Consider the following 25,769-nt stretch of genomic DNA (forward strand, 5'->3'; position numbering starts at 1 on the left):
CATGGTTCTATTTTGCCTTTCTGAGAGTAAGTCTGCACTGAGACAGATCGAGGACATTCTTTTGGAGGGCAAGGGTATTGTTTTGGAGGCAGGGAGGCAGGCAGTTATTCCCCTCCCATTTCTGTTAGCTTAGGGTCAGCTTTGGACAGGTCAGCAAAAATTCCAAGAACTCTTAGCTAAATATTAAGGACTCCCAAATGTCTTCCTTAGGTCCAAACCTCTCAGGTGAACCTCAGGCTCCTATATCAAGGTCTTCCTGACATCTCACATTGAAAACATCAAAAAGAGAAGTATCAGTTCCCAACCCTCAAATTTGATTTGCTCCAGTCTTCTCCATCTCTGTAAATGACACCACTCTCCACTCAGTTGCTCAAGTCCCAAACCCAGAAACTAGAAACATTCTCTTCTCTGTCTCTCATCTAATCCATCACCAAGACCAGGGGGCTCTGTCTTCAAAATACATCCTGAATCTCTCCACCTCTCCCCACCCAACTGCAAGTACCCAAGCCTAAGCCACCTGGCATTTACCAATGGCTTCCTAACCACCCCTGTACTCCTATTCCTGTCTCCCAGTTCATTTTCTTATTAGGAAAATCTAATCTGCTCTTCAAATAGCAGCCAATAATCTTTTTTAAAAATATAAACCAGATAACATCACGCCTTTGCCTAAGACCTTTCCGTGAGTTCACAATGCACTGAAAATATGAACCAAACTCCTTCCTGTGGCTGCAAGTCCCTAGTGACCTGGCCGGTCCAAATCTCCTCCTGTTTGTTCAGTTTGCCTTAACCACATTGGCTTTATTTCTCTTCTTTGAACCACCAAGCCCATTTCCACAATCTTTGCACTTGCTAATCCCTCTGCCAGGAACACTTTCCCCTAAAATCTTAGTATGGCTGGCTCCACCTTATCATTCAGATCTCAGCCACCTCTCCTTCAAGACCTTCTTGTTTACATTCTTTACAGCCCTTACTATTATTTAAAATGATTTCCTTTTTATTTACTTCCATATTATCTCTTCCTCCTCTAGAACATTAACTCCATAATTGGATCTTCAACATCTGCAATAGTTCTGGTGCATAGTAGGTGCTTAAAAAATGTTTGGAATGAATGAATAGCTCAATAGTGCTTTCTTGTTTTCAAAGCTTTGTCCTGGTCAGGATCTCAGATTTAGAGAGAGAGAAGAGGCCATTGCAGAAGGAAGGCCTTCTTGCTTTTCATCTCAAAACTGATTTTTAAAGGACTTTTAAGGTCTGCATCTATCCAAATAATTAGTAAAAGTGCTATCTGGTATCTATTCACTAATTATTAAGGCTCTCCTTTGAAACACTCGGGAGCTTCCTTTGAATTATCGCGTGTCATTGCAGGCAATAAAACGGCCTTTCTTTGTCAATATTCTAAGCTTCAAAGTTGTCACTAATTCCAGCTGGCCTCATCCCAGCCCAACTGAATGACCGAAAGGCAAAATGAATACAATTTAATCAGCGGCTCGGCCTCCGCGGGATGAGCTGGCGGTGTCTCTGTGGGCCGCATCACTAAAAGGTGTTCCAGGGCCGTGATTTTTGCACTGAATAAAGGCTGGCCAGCAGGGCCCCGGCTCCTGAGGCGCCGGGGGAATGTGGCAGACGCTGGTGCCGGGCGGGGGCGAGGAGACCAGGGGGAGTCGCAGAAAGGCGGGGAGAAATAAATGGGAAAGGAGACCATTCCACGGAGAAGAATAGTCATTGTTCTCATAGCTGACCCGCGATTTACACTTTTACAGATTGCTCCAACCATTATCTGGTTTCTGCCCCACAACAGCCGGTATGCGGGTCAGTATAGCATCCGGCGGGAGCTACCGGGAAACCGAGGCTCTGGGAGGCGGGGCTGGGAGGGCTGCTGTGCCTGGGAGCCCTACCCGCAGCCCGGAACCCGGCAGCGTCCGGGCCGTTGCTATGGCATTTCTGGAGTGCCACAAGTGCCCAGGAAGCATACAAATCGACCTGCGTGAGACACAGCCCTGTGCAAAACAACTTCCAATTTACTCGCAATAATTACCATCCTCAGATAATCGCCTGTACCCGGGCGGGCGAGGAGGGCTTGGCTGGGGGAAGGGAGGAAAGAGGCAACGGAGGGAGGGAGGTTGAGCAGAGGCGATCGAGGCTGGGGTTTCAAGGAGGAGGAGTGGGGGAAACAGGGCGTCTTCCTGCATTTGGTACTGTGGAGGGACTCAGTCCTGTGCCCTTTGAAGAAAAACACACAGCCTAACAGTTTCAACTTGTTTTTTGGGGGGGAGGGGGACATGGGATAGGGTGGGGAAGAAAACCTTATTGAGGACTATAGCCTGAGAGTCAACCACTCACATAGCTCTCAGGAACTGCTCCTAAGGAGAAGTCAGGTTTCACAGGAATTTTTCTTTGCCTGAGAAATAGGTAATGTCAAGCATACATCTTGGGGAAAAGTTAGGGCTAGTCATGAGGATCAGATATCTCAGTTAATTATCTTTCTACTTCTGAGAAGATGCAGGAGTCCTGGGTCATTGAAATTCTTCCTTAGATATGCATCTTAACTATCTAAGACCAGTCAATATCCAAAGCAAGGGAATGTTTTCTGTTTTTCTCCATCTGAATTCCCCTCAGGGTGCACCTAGTCTGGAGGCCTTGGGGGTGGGATGGGGAGGCTGCAGGGCTTGATGGCGGCAACATTTTATGTTTACTGGAATGGCAGGCCAACATTCTTTGTCCATACCTCTTTGGTTCTGAAAGCATACCTCTTTGGTTCAACATTCTGGATGGATCATATCAAGGCATTTCGTTCAATATGTAGTGGGAACCTTTGGTGGCAGGTACTTTGCCTGGCATTGGGGATGCAGAGGCCAGTCTGTGGTGGAGTATGTCACAGACTCCTGGGAGACACACAAAAGACACACCAAGTACAATTATAAGGGCCATTATTCATTCAACATGTTTATTAAGCACCAAGCATTGTGCTGAAGATACAGCAATGAAAAAAACACACAAAAATCTGTGCCTTCAGGGAAGTTTACGTTGATGTAATGGGAGACCAACAACTTTTTCCTTAAATATCAAAGGTGTACTATTGGTTGGTGTATTTGTCTGGGTTCCCCAGAAAAACAGAACCAATAAAATAGGATGTATATATATATATATATATAAAGATTTATTAAAAGGAACTGGATCATGCAATTTTGAAGGCTAAGAAGTCCAAGATATGCAGTGGGTGAGTTGGAGCCCCAGGGTAGCCAATGGTATATATAGTTCTTGTCCAAATTCAAAGGCCTGGGCCAGGAAAACCAATAGTATAAGTTCTACTACTAGAAAGGCAAGAAAGAACTGGTACCCCTCAGGCAGAGGAAAAAGGATTTTTTTCTTCAACCTTTTATCATATTCACCCTTTCAATGGATTGGGTGAGACCCACTCACATTGGAGAGGGCAATCTGCTTTTCTCAGTCAAATCTCATCCAGAAACACTCTCACAGATACACCCAGAGAGATAATGCTTAGCCAAATATCTTGGCACCTTGGGACCCAGTCAAGTTGATACATAAAATGAGCCATCACAGTTAGTTATAAGTGCTAACAAGGGAGAAAAATTAAACAGGCAAATAGGAATAGGAAGTGTTGATGGGGCAGGGTTGGAAAATTTAAACAGGGTAATAGTAAAAGTCTCACTGAGATGATTATCATTGGAATGATGATTTGAAAGAAGTGAGGTAGTAAGCTGTGCAGATTTTTAAGAATGTTCCAGACAGAAGAAACAGTAAATACAAAGGCCCTGAGGGACTTCCCTGGTGGTTGAGTGGTTAAAACTTTACCTTATAAAGCAGGGGGTTTGGGTTTGATCCCTGGTTGGGAAGCTAAGATCCCACATGCCTTGTGGCCAAAAAACCAAAACATAAAACAGAAACAATATTGTAACAAATTCAATAAAGACTTTAAAAATGGTCCACATCAAAAAAGAAAAAAAGACCCTGAGACAAAAGCATGTCTAGTGTATCCAGAGGAGCAGCAGCGAGTCCAGAATAGCTGGAGCAGAGTGAGCGAGGGAGAGAGGGCTAAGAGAGAGGTAGAGACAGAGCACACAGGCCACGAGGGGCAACATAAGGACAGACACTGTAAGGGAAAGAAGAGCCAGGGCAGGATTTTGAGCTGGGGACATGACATGATTTGACTTATGTTTTAATAGTTTCCCTCTGTCTTCTGTGTGATGAATAGACTGTGTGTGTGTTGAGGCAAAGGGTGATAAGAGGTAGGGGTGAAGTGGTTAGGAGCACTGTGGGGAGCAAAAGAGCAGTCGGGGTACTACTGAAGTAATCCAGGTGAAAGGTGATGGGAGCTTAGTCCAGGGTGGTGTCTGGGGAGATGGTGAAGTAGTAAATTCTGGATACAACTTTGAAGGTAGAGCCAATGGGATTTGCTGGGACATCGTGGTGGGATAAAAAGAGAGAAATTGAAGGTGATCAAGGACAGGCGGTGCCATCTAATCCAGAGAGAGTTCAAGTCCATAGCGCCTTGGGAGTTAAATTGAGCTAGATTTCTTCCCTTCTTAGCTATGGGAACTCGAGCAAGTTGCTTTCTGTCTCCGAATCTGGGTTCCTTTACCTGTAGAATCTCACAGGGTTTCTGTGAAGACTGAATGAAGTGAGGTGTGCACACCCCCCAGGGCTACAGCTGGCACAGAGTGGATGCTCCCTGATCACTTGTCCCCTTGCCCTTCCCTTTCTGGGGAAGCTGAAGAAGCTTCACAACAGAACCAACATTGGAGGGGACTGTAAGGATGAATAGGGCTTTGTTAGAAGGAAAAGGGGCAAAGAGATTCATCTTCACAACAGGCAGGGTGAAATGGAGCCAATAGCTTTTTTTTTTTTTCATTTATTTTTATTAGTTGGAAGCTAATTACTTTACAATATTGTAGTGGTTTTTGCCATACATTGACATGAATCAGCCATGGATTTACATGTGTTCCCCATCCTGAACCCCCTCCCCCCACCTCCCTCCCCATCCCATCCCTCTGGGTCATCCCGGTGTACCAACCCTGAGCACTTGTTAATGCATCCAACCTGGACTGGCGATCTGTTTCACACTTGATAATATATGTGTTTCAATGCCATTCTCTCAGATATTCCACCCTCACCTTCTCCCAGAGTCCAAAAGTCTGTTCTATACATCTGTGTCTCTTTTTCTGTCTTGCATATAGGGTTATCGTTACCATCTTTCTAAATTCCATATATATGCATTAGTATACTGTATTGGTGTTTATCTTTCTGGCTTACTTCACTCTGTATAATGGGCTCCAGTTTCATCCATCTCATTAGAACTGATTCAAATGTATTCTTTTTAATGACTGAGTAATATTCCATTGTGTATATGTACCACAGCTTTCTTATCCATTCGTCTGCTGATGGGCATCTAGGTTGCTTCCATGTCCTGGCTATTATAAACAGTGCTGCGATGAACATTGGGGTACATGTGTCTCTTTCAGTTCTGGTTTCCTCAGTGTGTATGCCCAGGAGTGGGATTGCTGGGTCATATGGCAGTTCTATTTCCAGTTTTTTAAGGAATCTCCACACTGTTCTCCATAGTGGCTGTACTAGTTTGCATTCCCACCAACAGTGTAAGAGGGTTCCCTTTTCTCCACACCCTCTCCAGCATTTATTGCTTATAGACTTTTGGATTGGAAGAATCAATATTGTGAAAATGACTATGCTACCCAAAGCAATCTATAGATTCAATGCAATCCCTATCAAGCTACCAACGGTATTTTTCACAGAACTAGAAGAAGGTGGCTTTCCAAAAGAGCCATCTTTACCTTCTGGCCTGAATTGCCCTGGCCTGGGTCTGCCACCAGGGCCCCCTTACTCCTTTACTGTTGTATGAAAGTATGAATTACCCTTACTTGGGACTACTTAGACCGAGGAACTCCCCTCCAGAACCATGAACACCAAATGTCTACTTCTTGGGAGGCTCTGACAACAGACTGCTTGGGTTTCCATCCAGTCCAATCCCTATTCACTGTGTGAACTTGGGTCACATTCTTGAACTCTCTGAGCCTTATTTTCCATCTCTACAAAGATAGATATAAATGACACCGCTTTTGCAGGCTTGAAGAGAGGCTCAAATGGAAATACCTGAGACTATGATCCAGAGGCTCAGTACTGAAAAGATGTAGATTCTTCCTTGACACCCCGCTACCAACTCCACATCAATATTATTGCTATTTGTAGGTGATTCAGAGTAAAACTTATCACAAAATGTAAAAAGGGGGAGAAAGTCCAGCTAAGTTCTGATCTTTCCTGTGCTGAACCCTAAGCATTTTTATTGAGCAATCAGGCCCTGAAGAATTTGGATTTGGAAACTGTAATGGATTAGATACATTCTTGTTGGCCAGGATCAGCTAGAGTGTGGTACCTGCCACAGAATGTTCTCGTTCATTTTATCCTCACAACAAATGATGCTGGTATAATATTATCCCCCTTTATGGATGGGAAAGCTGAGAATTGGGCAGGGGCTGAATTTACTTGCCCAACATTGCACAGCTAGTGAATGTTGGTGGAGGTTTTGAACAGAGACTGTCTCGCTGTAAAGACCATATGCTTAACAAGGTCCTACTGTGTAGCACGGGGAACTATACTCAATATCCTATGATAAACCATAATGGAAAAGAATATAAAAAATATATATATATATATATAACTGAATCATTTTGCTGTACACCAGAAACTAACATAACACTGTAAATCAACTATACTTCAACACAAATTTTTAAAAACAATAAAACTAAATTAAAAAAAAAACCAAGCTATTTCTTTAAACAAAGTCCATATGCTAGACCAATATGTAATACTGTCTCTTCAAACAGTTGGATCAAACCCTTGTCACACAGGTGAGAGCTTTGTATGCCAAGGGGGCTGGGATGGGTTGAGGGAGTGAGAATGGCTCTCAGTAGCCCTCTCCATGGCTGGAGACCCAGTTCCCCAGCCCTCATGCTCACTACAAAATACATGAGTGCTGAAATTGCATTTGGGCTGCCCAGTGTCCCTCTTTGGGGAGGCATCTATAATTAAGAGAGAGGTTTGAACTAAATACTTTCCAAAGGTGCTTTCAGTTCAAGAAGTTGAAGTCTCAAATGTATCTCAGGCCTGCCAGCTATCTCCTTCCAGAAGAGCAAGCTGACTCTTGGCTGCTCCCTGCAGACCCTCCTCCCTTGGACCTCCCTTAAACGGGTCAGGTACATTCACCCTTGCCTTGCTCTCTGTGTGCACGTGGGAGACCTCATCCCTCTATGGCTGGAGTCCCCTTCTTTTTCCTGATGCCTGATCCATACCTCTTCCCTGAGCTCTAGAACCATCTCTCTAGCTGCCTTTTGAAACTTTCCTCCAAGGACCTGGCACTTGCCCTGCAGTGTGAACTCTACAGGTGTCTTCATCCCTAGAACCTTTCTCCTCCCATGCTCCTCCTCTTTTTTTGTATGTTTTTCCATTTTTATTGAAAATATTTTCAAACAATAAGTATATCTCATTACTTTAACACAGATATTTTCATTTTTCCTAAGCCTGACACAGGCATATATAATTTTTACATAGTAGTAATTCATGTCCATGTAACTCTGTATTTTTTTGCTTAGTTGATTGTGTTTTGTTGTTGGTTGGTTGGTTGCACTGTGTGTTTGCAGAATCTCAGTTTCCTGACCAGATATTGAACCTGGGCCCTGTCAGTGAATGCCCAGAATCCTAACCACTAGGCAACCAAGGAACTCCTTGTATTTTTTTTTAAAGTGAAAATGAAAGTCGCTCAGTCATGTCCAACTCTTTGCAACCCCATGGACTATACAGTCCATGGAATTCTCCAGGCCAGACTACTGGAGTGGGTAGCCTTTCTCTTCTCCAGTGGATCTTCCCAACCCAGGGATCAAACCCAGGTCTTCCGCATTGCAGGTGGATTCTTTACCAGTTGAGCCACAAGGGAAGCAAAATCAAACATTAAATAGGAATGGGCATCCTTTGTGGGTCATACACTTAAAAGTGTCCCATACAAGTTTGATTTTCTTAGTAGCCACTGTGAAAACTGAAAACAAGTCTTCTTTCTTAAGAGGCTGCCTTAGGAAGATGTCTGTGTGTCTCGCAGGCTTATAGTTCTGCAGACTGGAAATTCATGTAGGACACCTGGATTTTTTTTTTTTTTTTTTTTTGCTGTACTGGGTCTTCATTGCTGCACACAGGCTTTCTCTAGTTGTGGAGAGAGGGGCTACTCTTTTGTTGCAGTGCATGGGCTTCTCATTGCAGTGGTTTCTCTTGTTGCAGAGCACGGGCTCTAGGCACATGGGCTTCAGTAGTTGCAGCACAGGGGCTCATTAGTTGTGGCTCTCAGGCCCTAGAGCTTGCAGGCATCAATAGCTGTGGTACATGGCCTCAGTAGTTGCCACCGTGCTCCTCTTCTTGAGGAATAGCTCCTCCATTTATTCATTTGCTTAAGCCAGAAACCCGGGAGGCATTCTCCAAGTTTTCCTTGCCCTCACTCTCACAGGCACCAGGGCCTGTCAATATTACCTCCTATGTACCTCATGAATCCACTGCCTTCTCTCCATCCCAATCGCCACCTTCCTAATCCAAGCCACCACCATCTGAGAGAGGAAGTAGAAAGCAAAGCCTTCCCCTGCCCACTGTACCTTTATTCTCTTCCTTCCAATTCATCCTCCACCATGCAGCCAGAATAAGCTCTTGAAAACAAAATTTGAGTGTCTCTCCTCTGCCCAAAACTCTTCTATGACTTTCTCTTAAGATTAAGTCCAAATTCTTATACACATATGTTAAGGCACTGTGCTATTAGGCAAACCATTTTCCAGGAAGGGTTCAGGAGTCTATATTTATGTTTTTAATTGAAGTATAGTTGATTTACAATGTTGTGTTAGTTCCAGGTGTACAGCAAAGTGATATATGTGTGTGTGTGTGTGTGTGTGTGTGTGTGTGTATTCTTTTTCAGATTCTTTTCCCTTATAGGTTATTACAAAATATTGAGTATAGTTCTCTGTGCTATACAGTAGGTCCTTGTTGTTTATATGTAGTAGTATGTATTCTTAATCCCAGACTCCTAATTTATCCCTTCTGGAGTTGATATTAAACCTCAATCTTGATGTCAGACCAGCCACTTAATAGCAAATGTGACTTTCAGTACACTTCTTAATTTCTCTAACCTGCAGTTTTCTTATTTGTAAGGTAGGACAATAGTAGCACCTACCTGGTAGGCTTATTGTGAGAGTGACAGAAGATAATTCCTGGAATGCACTGAGCTTCATGCCCTGCCAAGATGTGCTTTATTCATTCACTGCAAGTGAGATCTTATGATTATAAAGTTAGCAGTGTCAGTCATATGAACTATTATTGATTGAATCAACTAATGATGAATAATTACAATTAATAACATCATGGATCTTCTTATATTGTATTAGACATTATTATTATGAAATTATTATTATATCACTTTGGATTTTATGATTATTTCTCCAGCTTCACCTCTCACAAGGCCCTGCCCCACATCTTTTTCCTTCTTTTCATTGCCACAAACTTTTGTCCCCCCAGCCTTTTCACTCTCTCCTTGGAAAGTTCTTTTTTAAAAAAAAGATTTATTGTTTTTGGTATTAAAATTAAAATTAAAAAAAATAAAAATTATTTATTTAGCTATAGTTGATTAAGTTTTAGATATACAGCACAGTGATCCAGTTATACATATATATATAATATATATTAATTTTCAGAATCTTTTCCCTTATACGTTATTACATAATATTGAGTTTAGTTCCCTGTGCTACACAGTAGATCCTTGTTGGTTATCTAACCTTGGAAAGTTCTTTTCTCCTCATCCTCTGATTCCTCCAGCCCCTTTCTGTATTGCTAAGTCCCTTCTGGTATCAACTCAGGCATCAGTTCCCCTGGGAAGCCTTCCCAGACCCTCCCCAGACCACTGTAGATGGCTCTTCTATGGGTTCCCAGAGCACTCGGTGCTTACTTTCTCAAAGCCTCTGTCACACATGTTTGTAAATATTTACTGGTCAGACTCCCAGAATTAGGCCCTCAGTTTGGGGAGGAGCTCTGTCCCATTCACCACTATAGCCCAAGCTCTTAGCACTGTTGTGCACATAGTAGTTGTCCAGTAAATGTTTGCTGAATGAACAAAAGCCTGGCCTGGCAGCAGTCCTCCCCAGCACCCCTCCCCACTCTCCTTTCAAGGGGCCCAAGGCCATAAGCCAAACTTCTTCAAAGCCAAAAGCTGTTAACTGAGCACAGAATCAGACTGAACCCAACTGAGTGGGTTGACTATCTGGTCATGGCAAGAACTTTCTGTCTCTGCTCTGGAGGTATTTTTGTCCTTGGGTTCATAAACTTCTTACTCCTCCAGGTTTAGTGAAAGTGTGGGTGTTAGTGGTAGGGAGCGAATTAGGGTGAGTTGACTCACCTCCCTGAACTTTATTTTTGTCATCTGTAAAATGACAAATAAGGCCCCCTTATTGGGATCATCATGGAGATTCAGTGAGGTAACACATCGGAGATGCTTTGTAAACTGCAAAGGACTGCATGAACACTTGATGACAATCAAACACAGAAAATGTGTCACTCTTTGGCTCAACTCTTTTCAAGACCCCATGTAGACAAGGGCCCTCCTGCTTATACAGCATTATCTACAGGAATTAGGTTACAATTGATTGACATTATCACTTTCTTTGTATTTGGCAGATTCCCAGCCTGTGGCAACATGCTGGTCACCATAGAGATCCAAGAAGCACCCTTGTCACGTTGATACCACATTTACAAACCAACTCTTAAAGTGGATTATTTTGCAGATGGCTGATCTCTTCTATTCAGTGTCGATTGTATTAGTTCCAATTTGAGAAGGTGACATTTTCTGACCCTGTCCCCTTAAGCACAGGCAAAAGCTGTGGCTCTTTAATTTAGAAAATGAAAAACTACAAGGTGTTCTTGTGGAACAATAAGGAAAGATGGAGGCAAGGGTTTGCAGGGGAACTGCACAATATACCTCTCATTCATTAATTCAGCACTCACAATGTGCCAGTTACTGGGCTAGATATTGGGGATACAGCAGTGAGCAAGATTAGCCTTAAAGACCTCTCAGTCTCCTGGGAGGGACAGACAATTAAATATACAATTATAATACAGGGTGCTAAATAAATCCCATGATGAGAAGAACAGGGAAATGGAGGGCCATGAGCCCCTAATCTTCCCAGAGGTTTCCCGGAGGATGCAATATTTCAGCTGAGACTGGAAGGATGGATGAGAGTCCACCAGAAAACAACAGATAAGGGAGGGCATGCAGGAGAGTGGAATGGAAAACAAAAATGTTCCTGGAAGAAAAAAGTGTCCAAATAATATTAAGAGAGACAAGAAAAGGGTAAATTTGAGAGCCTAAATGAAAATCATGGACTATAGGAATAGCACTGTGGGGATGGGAGGGAGAGGAAAAAGATGCATTCTACTTGGAACATGCTGAGGGAATGTTCAAGAGGAGACTCCGGGTGGCAGGTGATTATGTGGATCTGACTCCAAGAGTGAAGTTGTGGAGAATTAGAAACCTGGGAGTCAGGAGCTAGTGTGTTGTCCCCTGTTGAAAAAATAGCTTAGGATCAAAAAAAAGAAAAAATAGCTTAGGATCACATTGTGCAGTGTGGGGGTGGGGAGGCTTGTAAGGGTAGTCCAGGCATTTGGACTTGATTCTACAGACAGTGCATTTAAACAAGAGGTTTTGAAGAGGAAGTGACACAACTCAGGTGGGAGCATAGGAAGTTGCCTATGGCAGAGGTGGCCAAAATGATGGAGAAGGAGGGCATATGTGAGAGGTCCCAAGGAGGCACACTCAACAGGACCAGAGCAGCCAGCTGGATCTCAGCATGACCCACTGGGCTGTGCTGAAGTGGGCTCTTAACAGCTCACCAGAGCCAACTGATAAATTTTCAGGAATTTCCTGAGCCACTTGTTAAAAATAGCCTTTATTTTAAAAATATAAGAGAGAGGGAGGGGTGACATAAAAATATAAAAGAGAGGAAAGCAGGGGTGTGGGATTAAGAGATACAAACAACTATGTTCAAAATAAATAAGCAACAAGGATATATTGTACAGCACAGGAAAATATAGCCATTATTTTGTAATAACTTTAAATGGAGTATAATCTATAAAAATATTGAATCACTTTTGTACACCTGAAACTAACACATATTGTAAACCAACCATAATTTAAAACTATATAAATACTAAAAAATTTCTAAATGTTAATATATAAGCTTACAATTAAGTGAATTATATTAATACAAAGGTAATAAATAAATATTAAAAACTCATTACTTAATTATTTTACTACATTTTACTATTACCTATAACCTTGAAGTTATTTGCACCTGTTATATCCGAGTGGTGGAAATGTGATATAATGGCATGCTACTTCATACTTCTTCCCAGCTGCCTGATCATGGTGGTACCTTGAAATTAGCCATGGAAATTGGTAAACATTACAAGTCAGAATTGGTTAACTGTTTTGCTGATTGTCTAGCATTAAGGAACTGATGGAAAAAATCTCAAAATGCTGATAAAACTTAGAAATGTGTTGTGTTTTGTAGCTATTAAATTGTAAATTGTACAAAAAATTATGGAAACACTCAATATTTGAAAACCATTATCTGGTTCAGCAAATAAGTTGTTCCCATCATTGACAAATGAGTGAAACCCTAACATAGGTCTTGATTGTTTCACTTTTGTCTTATTTGTCAATACAAACAAAAATATCAACCAACACTCTTTTCAGAACTACATTTCTTTGTCAACTGCAACCAAGATGATAGGTTGATATGGATATAAGAGTTTGGCAAAAATCATTGAAAACATTTTGTGAGCATCAACTGACTATATGGAATTCACAGTAAAGAATCTTGCCTACTTTTATTTTCAAGTTATGATATACATCCTTTTTATCAGTAAAATTTACAATTAACCTATGTTTATACACACACATATTTTTTTCCAGAGAGCTGGATGTTAAAGACTTACCAGCACATCACTGATTATACATGTTCACCATTGCTAGAAAAGCTGAGAAAAATACAAGAGCACATCCCTATAAAAGTCTCTGGAATAAACTGAAAATCTGTTGGCCATTGAGAAGTTTCTTCTTTCTGTTGTTGTTGCTGTTAAAAGCTATTTGTTGTCTCTAGGGAACATTTGTTTTTATTGTTTTTATGATAATTATTCATTTATTATCCAGACAGTACCACATCCTCAGAAGGCAAAGTGATAGAGAAAAAATTTGACTCACAAACTCCTGCCTGAACAACTCAAATCTTTTCATTTTTCATTCTTTCTTTGGACTTTAGAATTGATCTTTGTGTTTGGAGAATTTTCCAGGCTCAACAACCTGGGGTCATGTGAGTGGATTCCCCTGATTTAGGATGGATAAGTCCTCCCTGAAAAGAGAGTGAGAACTGGACCATAAAGAAAGCTAAGCACTGAAGAATTGATGCTTTTGGGCTGTTGTGTTGGACTCTTGAGAGTCCCTTGGACTGCAAGAAGGTCAAACCAGTCAATCCTAAAGGAAAACCCTGAATATTCATTGGAAGGGATGCTGAAGCTGAAGCTCCAATACTTTGGCCACCTGATGTGAAGAACTGACTCATTGGAAAAGACCCTGATGCTAGGAAAAATTGAAGGCAGGAGGAGAAGGAGATGACAGAGGATGAGGTGGTTGGATGGCATCACCGATTCAATGGACATGAGTTTGAGCAAGCTCCAGGAGTTGGTGATGGACAGGGAGACCTGGCATGCTGCAGTCCATGGGTCTCAAAGAGTCAGACACAACTGAGCAACTGAACTGAACTGAACTGAATGGAACTGAGAAGATAGCATCGCACTTGGGTATCTAGTTAACCAAGGTAATATGGAGGCAGTGATCAAGATATACCCATCTGAATGCTAAGCTCCAAAGAATAGCAAGGAGCAATAAGAAAGCCTTCCTCCATGATCAATGCAAAGAAATAGAGGAAAACAATAGAATGGGAAAGACTAGAGATCTCCTCAAGAAAATTAGAGATACCAAGGGAACATTTCAGGCAAAGATGGGCACAATAAAGGACAGAAATGGTATGGACCTAACAGAAGCAGAAGATATTAAGAAGAGGTGGCAAGAATACACAGAAGACTATACAAAAAAGATCTTCATGACCCAGATAACCACAATGGTGTGATCACTCACCTAGAGCCAGACATCCTGGAATGCAAAGTCAAGTGGGCCTTAGGAAGCATCACTACAAACAAAGCTAGTGGAGGTGATGGAATTCCAGTTGAGCTATTTCAAATCCTAAAAGATGATGCTGTTAAAGTGCTGCACTCAATATGTCAGCAAATTTGAAAAACTCAGCAGTGGCCACAGGACTGGAAAAGGTCAGTTTTCATTCCAATCTCAAAGAAAGGCAATGCCAAAGAATGTTCAAACTACCGCACAATTGCACTCATCTCACATGCTAGCAAAGTAATGCTCAAAATTCTCCAAGCTAGGCTTCAACAGTACATGAACCAAGAACTTCCAGATGTTCAAGCTGGATTTAGAAAAGGCAGAGGAACCAGAGATCAAATTGCCAACATCCATTGGATCATAGAAAAAGCAAGAGAGTTCCAGAAAAACATCTACTTCTGCTTTATTGACTACACCAAGCCTTTGACTGTGTGGATCACAATTGTGGAAAATTCTTCAAGAGATGGGAATACCAGACCACCTTACCTGTCTCCTGAGAAATCTGTATGCAGGTCAAGAAGCAACAGTTAGAACCGGACATGGAACAACAGACTGGTTCCAAATTGGGAAAGGAGTACATCAAGGCTGTATATTGTCACCTTGCTTATTTAACTTATATGCAGAGTACATCATGCAAAATGCCAGGCTGGATGAAGCACAAGCTAGAATCAAGATTTCTGGAGAAATATCAATAACCTCAGATATGCAGATGACACCACTCTTATGGCAGAAAGCAAAGAGGAACTAAAGAGCCTCTTGATGAAAGTGAAAGAGGAGAGTGAAAAAGCTAGCTTAAAACTCAACATTCAAAAAACTAAGATCATGGCATCTAGTCCCATCACTTCATGGCAAATAGATGGGGAAACAATGGAAACAGTGACAAGTTTTATTTTCTTGGGCTCCAAAATCACTGCAGATGGTGACTGCAGCCATGAAATTAAAAGATGCTTGCTCCTTAGAAGAAAAGTTATGACCAACCTAGACAGCATATTAAAAAGCAGAGACATTACTTTGCCAACAAAGGTCCATCTAGTCAAAGCTGTGGTTTTTCCAGTAGTCATGTATGGATGTGAGAGTTGGACTATAAAGAAAGCTGAGCACTGAAGAATTGATGCTTTTGAACTGTGGTGTTGGAGAAGACTCTTGAGAGTCCCTTGGACAGCAAGAAGATCAAACCCAGTCCATCTTAAAGGAAATCCTGAATATTCATTGGAAGGACTGATGCTGAAGCTGAAACTCCAATACTTTGGCCACCTGATGTGAAGAACTGACTCATTTGAAAAGACCCTGATGCTGGGAAAGATTGAAGGTGGGAGGAAAAGGGGACAACAGAGGATGAGATGGTTGGATGGCATCACCAACTCAATGGACATGAGTTTGAGTAAGCTCCAGGAGTTGGTGATGGACAGGGAGGCCTGGCGTGCTGCAGTCCATGGGGTCACAAAGAGTCGGACATGACTGAGCGACTGAACTAAACTGGTCTCTTAGGCTGTCTTCATTTTTTTTCATTCTTTTTTCTATATTCTGTTCTGTGGCAGTGATTTCCACCATTCTGTCCTCCAGGTCATTTATCCATTCTTCTGCCTCAGTTATTCTGCTATTGATTCCTTCTAGTGTATTATTCATCTCTGTTTGTTTGTTCTTTAGTTCTTCTAGGTCTTTGGTAAACATTTCTTGCATCTTCTCCATTGTTTTCCCAAGATCCTGGATCATCTTCACTATCATTATTCTGAATTCTTTTTCTGGAAGATTGCCTATCTCCACTTCATTTAGTTGTTTTTTCTGGGTTTTATCTTGTCCCTTCATCTGAGACATAACTTTCTGCTTTTTCATCGTGATTAACTTTCTGTAATATAGTTTTTGTTTTAGCCACTGTGGGACTGTGCTTCTTCTTGCTTCTTCTGTCTGCCCTCTGATGGAGGAGGCTAAGAGGCTTGTGTAAGCTTCCTGATGGGAGGGACTGGCATGGGAAAAACTGGGTCTTGCTCTGGTGGGCAGGGCCTTGCTCAGTAAAGCTTTAATCCAATTATCTGCTGATGGGTGGGGTTGTGCTCCCTCCCTGGTAGTTGTTTGGCCTGAGGCAACCCAGCCCTGGGGTCTACAGGCTCTATGGGGGACATCAAGGGGGACTTTTCAGGCCTGTTGCTGCCCGTGTCCCTGTCCCTGTGGTGAGCCCCTGCCAACCCATGCCTCCACAGGAGGCCCTCCAACACTAGCAGGTAGTTTTGGTTCAGTCTCCTGTGGGGTCACTGCTCCTTTCCTCTGGGTCTTGGTGCATGCAAGATTTTGTTTGTGCCCTCCAAGACTGGAGTCTCTGTTTCCCTCAGTCCTGTGGAAGTCCTATAATCAAATCCCACTGGCCTTCAAGGTCAGATTCCCTGGGGATTCCCAGTCCCTTTGTTGGATCCCCAGGCTGGGAAGCCTGACATGGGGTTCAGAACCTTCACAACAGTGGGAGAACTTCTTTGGTATTATTGTTCTCCAGTTTGTGGGTCACCCATCAATGTGATGTGAAAAGACACATTTCATTTTCACCAAGAACTTTACTGAACAATGTATTCACCATTTTGTTCCACTACCTTCTGCCATTTTCCAGGCAACTTCATAATTCCATCTTCCCAAAACTTTTTATCTTTTTGAGCAAAGAACTGTTCCAGGTGCCTTTTACAGTCTTCCAGGGAATTGAAATTTTTTCCATTAAGAGAATTTTGTAAAGACCAAAATAAATGAGCATCTGAAGGTGCAATGTCTGGTGAATATGGTGGATGAATCAGAACTTCCTAGCCAAGCTGTAACATTTTTGCCTGTTTCAAAGAAACTGTGGTCTTATGTTATCCTGATGGAAGATTATGCATTTTCTGTTGACTAATTCCAGACACTTTTCTGGAAAGTAGTGCTGCTTTCAGTTGGTCTAACTGGGAGCAGTACTTGTTGGAATTAATCATTTGGTTTTCCGGAAGGAGCTCATAATAGAGGACTCCAATCCCACTGTACACACACTGTCACCTTCTTTGGATGAAGACAGGCCTTTGATGAGCTTGGTAGTTGTTCATTTTGATTGCCCCATGATCTCTTCTATTCCACAGTATTGTACAGTATACATTTTTCATTGTCCATCACAGTTTGTTTTTAAAATGGGAAAAAAATTTTGTTATGTTTAAGTATAGAATTGCATTCGGAAATATGTTTAAGAAGATTTTTTTTCTTTTGTTTAACTTTTGTGGAACCCAAATATCAAAGCGATTAACATAACCAAGATGGTGCAAATGATTTTCAGCCCTTGGTCTGGGTATTTTGAGTATGCTGGCTATTGCCCATGTGATATAAACATTGATTGCTCTCAATGAATATCTTGATTTGATCACTATCAACTTCAACTTGTCTACTTGACCATGGAGCACTCGACCATGGGAAATCTGCAACACAAAACTTCACAAATCACTTCTGACATATTTGATACGTCCATACACTACACAAATCTTTTTTGTGTGTGTTTCAGGTGCATTTTTACCTTTCTTGAATAATAAAAGCATTGTATGTGGAAAATGTTGCTTTTTTCCATCCATCTTCAATATTAAAATGGCTACACAAAATATACCAATTTTGATCAATTTTTTAAAAGTGCACACTGATATGACAGCTGTCACATACAAGCTAACAAAATTGTTTAAAATGAAGTTAAGTGCTACTAGAGCCATCTTACAGGAAAAAAAATGAACATTTTGACCAACACAATATCTGAAAAAGTTTATCATATAAACTAGCTGTATGAAAAAAGAGTCCATGTGTTCACTTCGGCAGCACATATACTAAAACTGGAACAATAGAGAGAAGATTAGCATGATACAGGGAGGCCTGGAGTGCTGCAGTTCATGGGGTCGCAAACAGTCGGACATGACTGAGCAACTGAACTGAACTGAACTGTGCAAGGGTGACACAAATTCGTGACACATTTCACATTTTTTCTTATAATAACCTATAATGGAAAATAATCTGAAAAATAATATATGTGTATGTGTATAACTGAATCACTTTGCTGTAAACCTGAAACATTGTAAGTCAACTATACTTCAACAAATATATATATATATATATATATATAAAGAAAAAAGAGTCCATGCAAGGTGCTAAGACAGTAGAGTACTTCTCTAGTTCAAGAAACAGTAGCAGAAACAAAACACTAAAAACAAGACCAAAACAAACAAAAAAGAAACAGCAGCAGGAGGCCAGTGTGGCTGGCACAGATTGAGCAGGGGGAGAGTAGTAGGAAATGAAGTCAGAGGCCAGACTGTGGGAGGCCTCATGGGACCTTGTGTTGACTATGGTTTTTAGTCTGGAAGCCACTGGGGCCTCTGGGCAAATGAGTGATCTGAGCTGATTTACTTTAAACAGTATCCCTCTGAGACTTCCCTAGCTATACAGTGGTTAGGATTCTGCACTTCCACTGCAGGGGCGTGGGTTTAATCCCTGGTTGGGGAACTAAGATCCCACAAAGCCAGGAAGCCAGTCTGGGGTTAATGCTATAATCTATAATGTAGGTGAGAGTTGTTGGTGGCTCAGATCAGGGTAGTAGCAATGCAGGTGATGAGAAATGGTATGATATTGTTCAGAGGGTAGCGTGACTGGGGAGGGCACACACCATAGCATTTATCTATTTGTCCCTTTATAAGTTTACTGTGAAAAATGTCAAACATATACAAGTGTTGTGACTGGTGTAGCAAATCCCATGGACCCATTACCCAGCTTCAACATTATCAGTATGTGGTCAATCTTGTTTCATTGATATTGCCTACTCACTAGATTATTTTAAAGCAAATTTCAGATTGCTTGTCATTTCTTCTGCAAATCCTTCAGTATTTATCACAGAAAAATGAAGACTCATTATGATTATCATGCATTTTGAAGGGAGAGCCAACAGAAGTGCAAAGAGAATCCAGCTGCATTCAGGGACACCTGCCTTCTAGTCCTTTAGTCTCCATTTCTCAAGGGGCACCATAGAAATTACTTTTGGTCTAGCCCCGCATAACTGCTTCTGGATAAGCTCCACTCTTGGCAAGAGAAGGCTTAAGTAACATGTGCCTGGCAAGCCCTTTTCTGTACCCCTCTATTTGGCTGGACCCAGTTCTGCAGAAATTCCCTTCAGGCTGCTTAAGCAGAGTTCCATTGGCCCCAAGTTGTGCTTTAGTTTGCAACATGGAAGGCAGGGATGCCCTGTGGGGCCAAATCTGCGTCTGGGAGACTCCTGGGCAGTGTTCGCTAGTGTGTTGTATGTTGCTCAGTTCTTTGGCTTGACTCCAAGCCCAGGACTCAGCCTGAGGAAAGGGATGCTGCCCCAAGCTACAGCTCCTCAGCAGGCTTCCTGGTCCACTGGACCCACAGGCCTGGGCACCAGGTATATCAGTAGACATGCCTGGTTAAATTTGCAGTGATTTCACACAGGTTCATTTTACCTCAGATGAAGAAAAGAAATACTGTTTTTCACTCCAAATCCTGCCACAAGGGGAAAGGGAGATTTAGTTGTTTTGAGAGGTCTGTAGCTAGACGTTATGTGAAGGTGATGGTAATGTATACAGGGCAGTGGTTAACACATGGGCATTTTGCTCCTCTGGGGGATCTGGCATTATCTCAAGTCAGTTTCCGATTATCACAACCAGGAAGAACAAAAGGGCTGTTCTAGTGGGTTAGGGGCCAGGGATGCTGCCCAACATCCAACACACAGGACAGCCATCCCCTTCCCCACATAAAGATTGAAGAGTTCTGCTATGGGAAGCCACAGTGGTTTTAGGTCTTGGCAGGAAGACAAGCTGGTTGATATCGCAACACGGGTAATTGACACTTTTAAGAAGCCCAGAGTTTGAAATGAGGAATAGGTCAACTGCTGGCCCCTTGCCAACAGAGGCACCTCCCAAGACTGGTAAAAACATGATTTTGCAGTCCTGAGAAATGGAGTTGAGGACTGAATGCTACAGCAGCTGGAAAATGACAAAGACAAAGTCCAAGCAAGTGTACTGCTTGGCAACAAGAGCCCAGACCTTTATGATGACCTGTATTCAAAACTGGACATTTTTACCCTGCCATTTGGCAAGCTGGGAACAGAAGTGGGAAAAACAGATGAGCCAGGCTTATATATGGGGTAGTGCAATAAAGACCAGAGAAAAGAGGGGGATTAAAAAAACCAAGATACTATATATAAAATAATTATTAGTTACTTGTTTCTCCTTCTTGCCAAGGTTTGATATGTTCTCCTACCATCATTGAAGTCTAGCCTGTAAGAGACATCATATCCCAGAATACCAAGCCTGCCTGAAAATTCAAAGCAAGAAAACCAAAACCCAAACCACAGCAAACACCAAAGATGTTGTTAATCACTTGGTATTATCTTTAATTAAGTACAAAGACTTTTCCAATCACATCACATAGAGATCATTTTATCCACTGCTCTGTTTGGCTGCCAGTCTCTTGTCTCTCTCCTCAGCAATGGTAAGGCGAATACCCTTTCCACGGGGAAGAGAGATCCACGGTTTGTTGCCCTGGAGGAGAAAACAAGGAGAATCAAAACCTGCTATACACCATTAACAGGGTGGCACATGCTATGTTTATGTTTGTCAAGAGGAAGAGAAGCCTGTCTGTGAAAGCACTCAGCAACAGTCAGGCAGTCATTTATCTGAAATACCCATTTAAAATTTTTTGCCCATGTATGTAAATGCAAACTACAATATCCTTCATAATTAGTCTTAGATATATTGAAATTGTGCCCAAGGCCAAGCATTAGCTTACCTCCCCCCACAATCTCCCACAGGTACAAATTAAAGAGCCAAACTATAAGGTATATTCATTCCATTACTGGCACTTTTCAGCAACCCAGGTGATCCAGTCTCCCCCCCACCTTCTGTGATGCTGAAAAGGCACAGGTTTGCCTCAGCCCTGCTGTGAGCCCTATCCCAGAGGAGGCTTTATTTTATAACAGGTTTAGCAGCAACCAGGAGCTACAATCCCAGCATTTTACAGGTTTCCCTGGACTAGAGAAACCCAGACTTACTTTGCCAATAACGAAAATGTTTGAGAGCCGTGTGGCAAAGCTGTTGCCGTTCGCATCTTTCACATGAACTACATCAAAAGAGCCTGGATGTCTCTCCCGGTTTGTAATCACACCAATTCTTCCCAGGTTAGCACCTCCAGTCACCATGCACAGGTTACCTATATAGGAAGGAAATGGTAGTCAATGAGAGAGACAGGTTTCAAACAAAGTTGTTAATCTTTCAAGGTACAATTAATTTTCTGCTACTGTTGTGAACAGATTTGGGGGATGAGTCAATTACAAAAGGCTGTATCTCAGTTCCCTCATGGCCACCACAGAACTACAATGACACAAGGCTTTGCTTTCCCACATGTTCATTTCTTAAAAGACTTGCCCGTTCCCAGTCTGTTACTATATCAACAAAAGACATCTAGCTTTGGTTGCTAATTAAGTGCATATTAGACCACGAACCCAAAAATAAAACCCTGTACCCAGGCCTTGTACAAGTCCTAGATTCAATCAATTAAAAAAAAAAAATAAAAGCAAAGTACAGCTCTTATGCCTGCCTATGAGAATTCTGCCTAAAGGGAATGCCTATATAGCAGAAGCTGCTTACCAGTGTCAAATTTGATGAAATCAGTAATCTTGCCAGTCTCCAAGTCAATTTGAATGGTGTCATTCACCTTGATGAGGGGATCAGGGTAACGGATGGTACGAGCATCATGGGTTACCAGATGAGGGATTCCTTTTGTCCCCACAAATATCTTTCTTACTTTGCACAATTTATACTAGAAACACACAAGGGTCAGCCACATCAGTCTAGCTCACATGTACTATGCTCCAGAATACAATGACAGTTCTGTCACCACCTTAAAGATGTAACCAGCAGCTAAAGAGCTATAGCTGAATAATGGTGTTCTTGACTTTTCTTCCCACTCCCCAATAAATTCATCTTGCACACTGCCCCCCTTCTAGATTAATCTTCCTTATTTCTTATGTGTTTTCTTTGTAGCACTGTATCAACCCCAAGGCTAAAAGTTCAAGCAACTGGAAGGCCTCATAACCTGGGAACTACCAGCTGGGCTAATCACCACCATTTCCTCCCCCTCAAATGCAAGTTACAGCCCCTTTCTCAGGTTAAGTCTGGGGCAGCTTGAATTCTTCCCTCCTACTCACCCAGCTAACAAGTGCTTCTTAATGGCTCCCTCTACATCACAATTGAGTTTTGTCTCACAAACTTGCAATTGCATTACCAGTTCATCTAATCAAATATTTCACAAACCATTTCACTTTTGGATTTTTCACTCCCCAAAAGATTCTTTAAATGAATCAAATCACCTTGATTCCATTGGACATGCTCTCCAGCCCGCTGGTAACAATGCAGCTAAGGAAATTAGGAGCTGAATCACCCAATTGAATTAACCTTCATTTACAGCCAATAATGGAAAAAGCCATGAACTTATACATAAAACCACAACAAACTGGATTAAATAATCAATGTCTGTAACCTTTTGCGTTATCTCAAATTAGTGCCCTGAAGGTTATTGGTCCTTTCCATTAATACCTTTCCCCTCCCCAGAGTAAAGCTAGACAAAAGGCCAACTGGACTGGACTAGACTAGACATTGGGTTTTCCAGCCCCTTATTCTTAGAAGGACCCACACTTCAGATACGCAAACATTTCTAGAAGTCACTCTCCTTGCCTCAAACAAAAAAACACCAGCAACCAGAAGTCACTGTTCACTGTGAATTCATTTCTGTGATAAAAAAAGGTAACAATCTGTTGAGGATGCTAACTGGACTAGATGTTTCCAGGTATAAGATTATAAGGAATCCTAATATACCTACCTCACCACAACGGATCAGCCCATGTACTTAATTCAGGCTGTAACTCAGAATCAAGTACTTTAAAACAACAGCCCAGCCTGCTTGCTCCACTCACCTTGGCCTCCTCAGGTGTAATACGATGAACAGCAAAGCGACCCTTGGTGTCATAGATCAAACGAAAATTCTCTCCAATCTTATCAATGCTGATGACATCTGATATCAAACAATAACTAAGGTTACTACAGTGAACCCCAGTAGACCGTGCTGAGCAATAACCACATAAGGAAAAAATATCCATATGCTTCCCATTTCGAATACCAATGACTCTGACAGAAGTTCACCAGGATTTAATACAACCACCTTTTTAGAGAGGGAGATTAAAAAAAAAAAAAAGACTAAAAAAATTATCAAAGGGGCCACCAAGTGCCCACCACTAACCACTTACCCATAAAACCAGCAGGGTAGGTTATATCTGTGCGGACTTTGCCATCGATCTTAATGAAACGCTGCATGCAGATCTTCTTTACTTCATCTCCAGTTAGGGCATACTTAAGTCTATTCCTTAGGAAAATGATTAGGGGGAGACATTCCCTTAGCTTGTGGGGGCCGGTAGATGGACGAGGGGCCTGCAAAATGATAACTTTATTTTTAAAAAGGTACTTCTCAAGTCCCGAGATTCAGAATGCCCTGACCCCAAAATGATTTATGGCAGGCAGTGAAAAACATTTTCCAATACACTAATGAGGGATATCTGATAAAGAAACAGTACAAAATGTCTCAAACATACAACGTAAAGAAACATAGTTACAATATAATGATACTTACAAACACACCAGTCAGTTTATCCAGCATCCAATGTTTTGGAGCTGCTACGCGTTTCAGGTGCTTCTTGGGACCCCGAGCCTAAAGTTTCAGATTTTAATACTGTTAAATGGTTTCAGGTGTTTTCAAGAACAGCTTACACAATTATTCTCGAAAGAACAGCATTGTTTCCTCTTCAACAAAAACACACACAACAAATACTACAGGGGCCGCAAACTGCAACAAGTTTCCTTATTGTTAATTGATTACTGTCTCTTAGAACAGTATTTCCTGTTACTACTTACATATTACTGCTTAAAAGTGTGCATGCTTCTAGAGGATGTTTTTACTAGGACACTGCTGGTGAAAACAGCCAGGGGATAGACTTCAAGGCATACAGCCAGCCAGCAACAGAAATCTTCTCGAAATATATCTGGTTTTCAAGTGTTAGCTGTTGAGATACTGGCACAACCACGTGCCAACAGCTGCTTCCTCAAACTCTAAAGTAGCTAAGATCATTTTTCACCTTAAAATGCGAACAGAAGCCTTTTTAAGGCCGTATACTGAATCTCACCGATCACATTAGCTAAAGTCAGAGCGTGCCAAAGACACGACGGAAATAATCTCTTCTCCTGCCCCGGGCCAGACGTCTCTCCTCCGGGCCCACCCGGGGCTCCGTTCCGGGAAGCCAAGCCGCTCCTCCCAGGGCCGCAGGATGCGTGGCCGGGTGTGGCCAGCCCAGATACCGAGGCCTTCCCGCCAGCAGTACCAATTTCCCCCTACAGCTGAAAGTTGGTGTTCGCTATCACCCTCCACCCCGCCTGTGCCCACCCCACGAGGCCCCTCTCCCTTCGCCTCGGCCCGACCAGCCCCCGCGAGAGTCCCGGAGTCCCGGGCAGCCCCAGCCCTGGGAGGATGGAGGCTGATGGACCTTCAAGAGCTCGCAAAAATCCGCCTTACCATGGCTGCGCTAGGCACGAAAAGAGGCCCGCCTTCTTCCGGCGAGCGGAGAAAATGGGACCCGAGTCTGCGCGCGCAGGAACCTTGGACCCTCCTACCAGCTCCGCCCTTTCACGGCAGGCGAGGAGGCTATCTTGCCACCTGCTGGTGGGAGGTCAGAGGTCCGGGGCTTGGAAACCGCCGAGGAAAAACGGGTGTCTCCCAAGGGCGAGTTCCTCCCTCTCCTTTCCCACCCTCATCCCTCCAGTATTTGCTGAGGACCTCTGGAGCGCTTGAGGACTTCCCTGGTGGCTCAGACGGTAAAGCGTCTGCCTACAATGTGGGAGACCTGGGTTCGATCCCTGGGTCGGGAAGATCCTCTGGAGAAGGAAATGGCAACCCACTCCAGTACTCTTGCCTGGAAAATCCCATGGACAGAGGAGCCTGGTAGGCTACAGTCCATGGGGTTGCAAAGAATCAGACACGACTGAGCGACTTCACTCTGGAGCGCTTGATTCTGTGTTAGGTGCTGGACCAAGATGAGTTAGACAAGCTCTCTTGCCTAAAGTGAGGCTACTTTAAGTCCCACATATACATGACCGTATAATCACTAGAATACACTGAAATGAATAAGGTCCTACAGTGTAGCACAGGGAACTATATTTAACATCGTGTAATAAACTGTAGTAGAAAAGAACCTGAAAAATAATATATCTATATCTATATACATATATGTCTATATGTATATATCTGAATCACGTTTCTGTACAACTTAAATCTGCTACTGCTAAGTCACTTCAGTCGTGTCCGACTCTGTGTGACCCCATAGACGTCAGCCCACCAGGCTCCCCGTCTCTGGGATTCTCCAGGCAAGAACACTGAAGTGGGTTGCCATTTCCTTCTC

The 25,769-nt window shown here is 42.5% G+C and overlaps 1 protein-coding gene and 1 pseudogene across 1 annotated transcript; one reads left to right on the forward strand and one right to left on the reverse strand.

The window, feature by feature from the left end:
- Window positions 1-18,066: 18,066 nt before the first annotated feature.
- Window positions 18,067-18,245, forward strand: LOC139034140 (U6 spliceosomal RNA; annotated as a pseudogene).
- A 2,392-nt stretch (window positions 18,246-20,637) lies between these two features.
- RPS4X (ribosomal protein S4 X-linked) lies at window positions 20,638-24,997 on the reverse strand. The gene is made up of 7 exons (XM_020871667.2): window positions 24,887-24,997; window positions 23,951-24,028; window positions 23,571-23,751; window positions 23,241-23,338; window positions 21,916-22,087; window positions 21,321-21,478; window positions 20,638-20,811 (listed from the first exon to the last, which is right to left on the reverse strand). Exons 1-7 carry the CDS (start codon window positions 24,887-24,889, stop codon window positions 20,710-20,712), a joined length of 792 nt encoding a protein of 263 aa, XP_020727326.2. The 5' UTR covers window positions 24,890-24,997; the 3' UTR covers window positions 20,638-20,709.
- Window positions 24,998-25,769: the final 772 nt, after the last annotated feature.

The sequence above is a fragment of the Odocoileus virginianus genome, unplaced genomic scaffold (genome assembly GCF_023699985.2).
Source record: "Odocoileus virginianus isolate 20LAN1187 ecotype Illinois unplaced genomic scaffold, Ovbor_1.2 Unplaced_Contig_28, whole genome shotgun sequence".
NCBI lineage: Eukaryota > Metazoa > Chordata > Mammalia > Artiodactyla > Cervidae > Odocoileus > Odocoileus virginianus.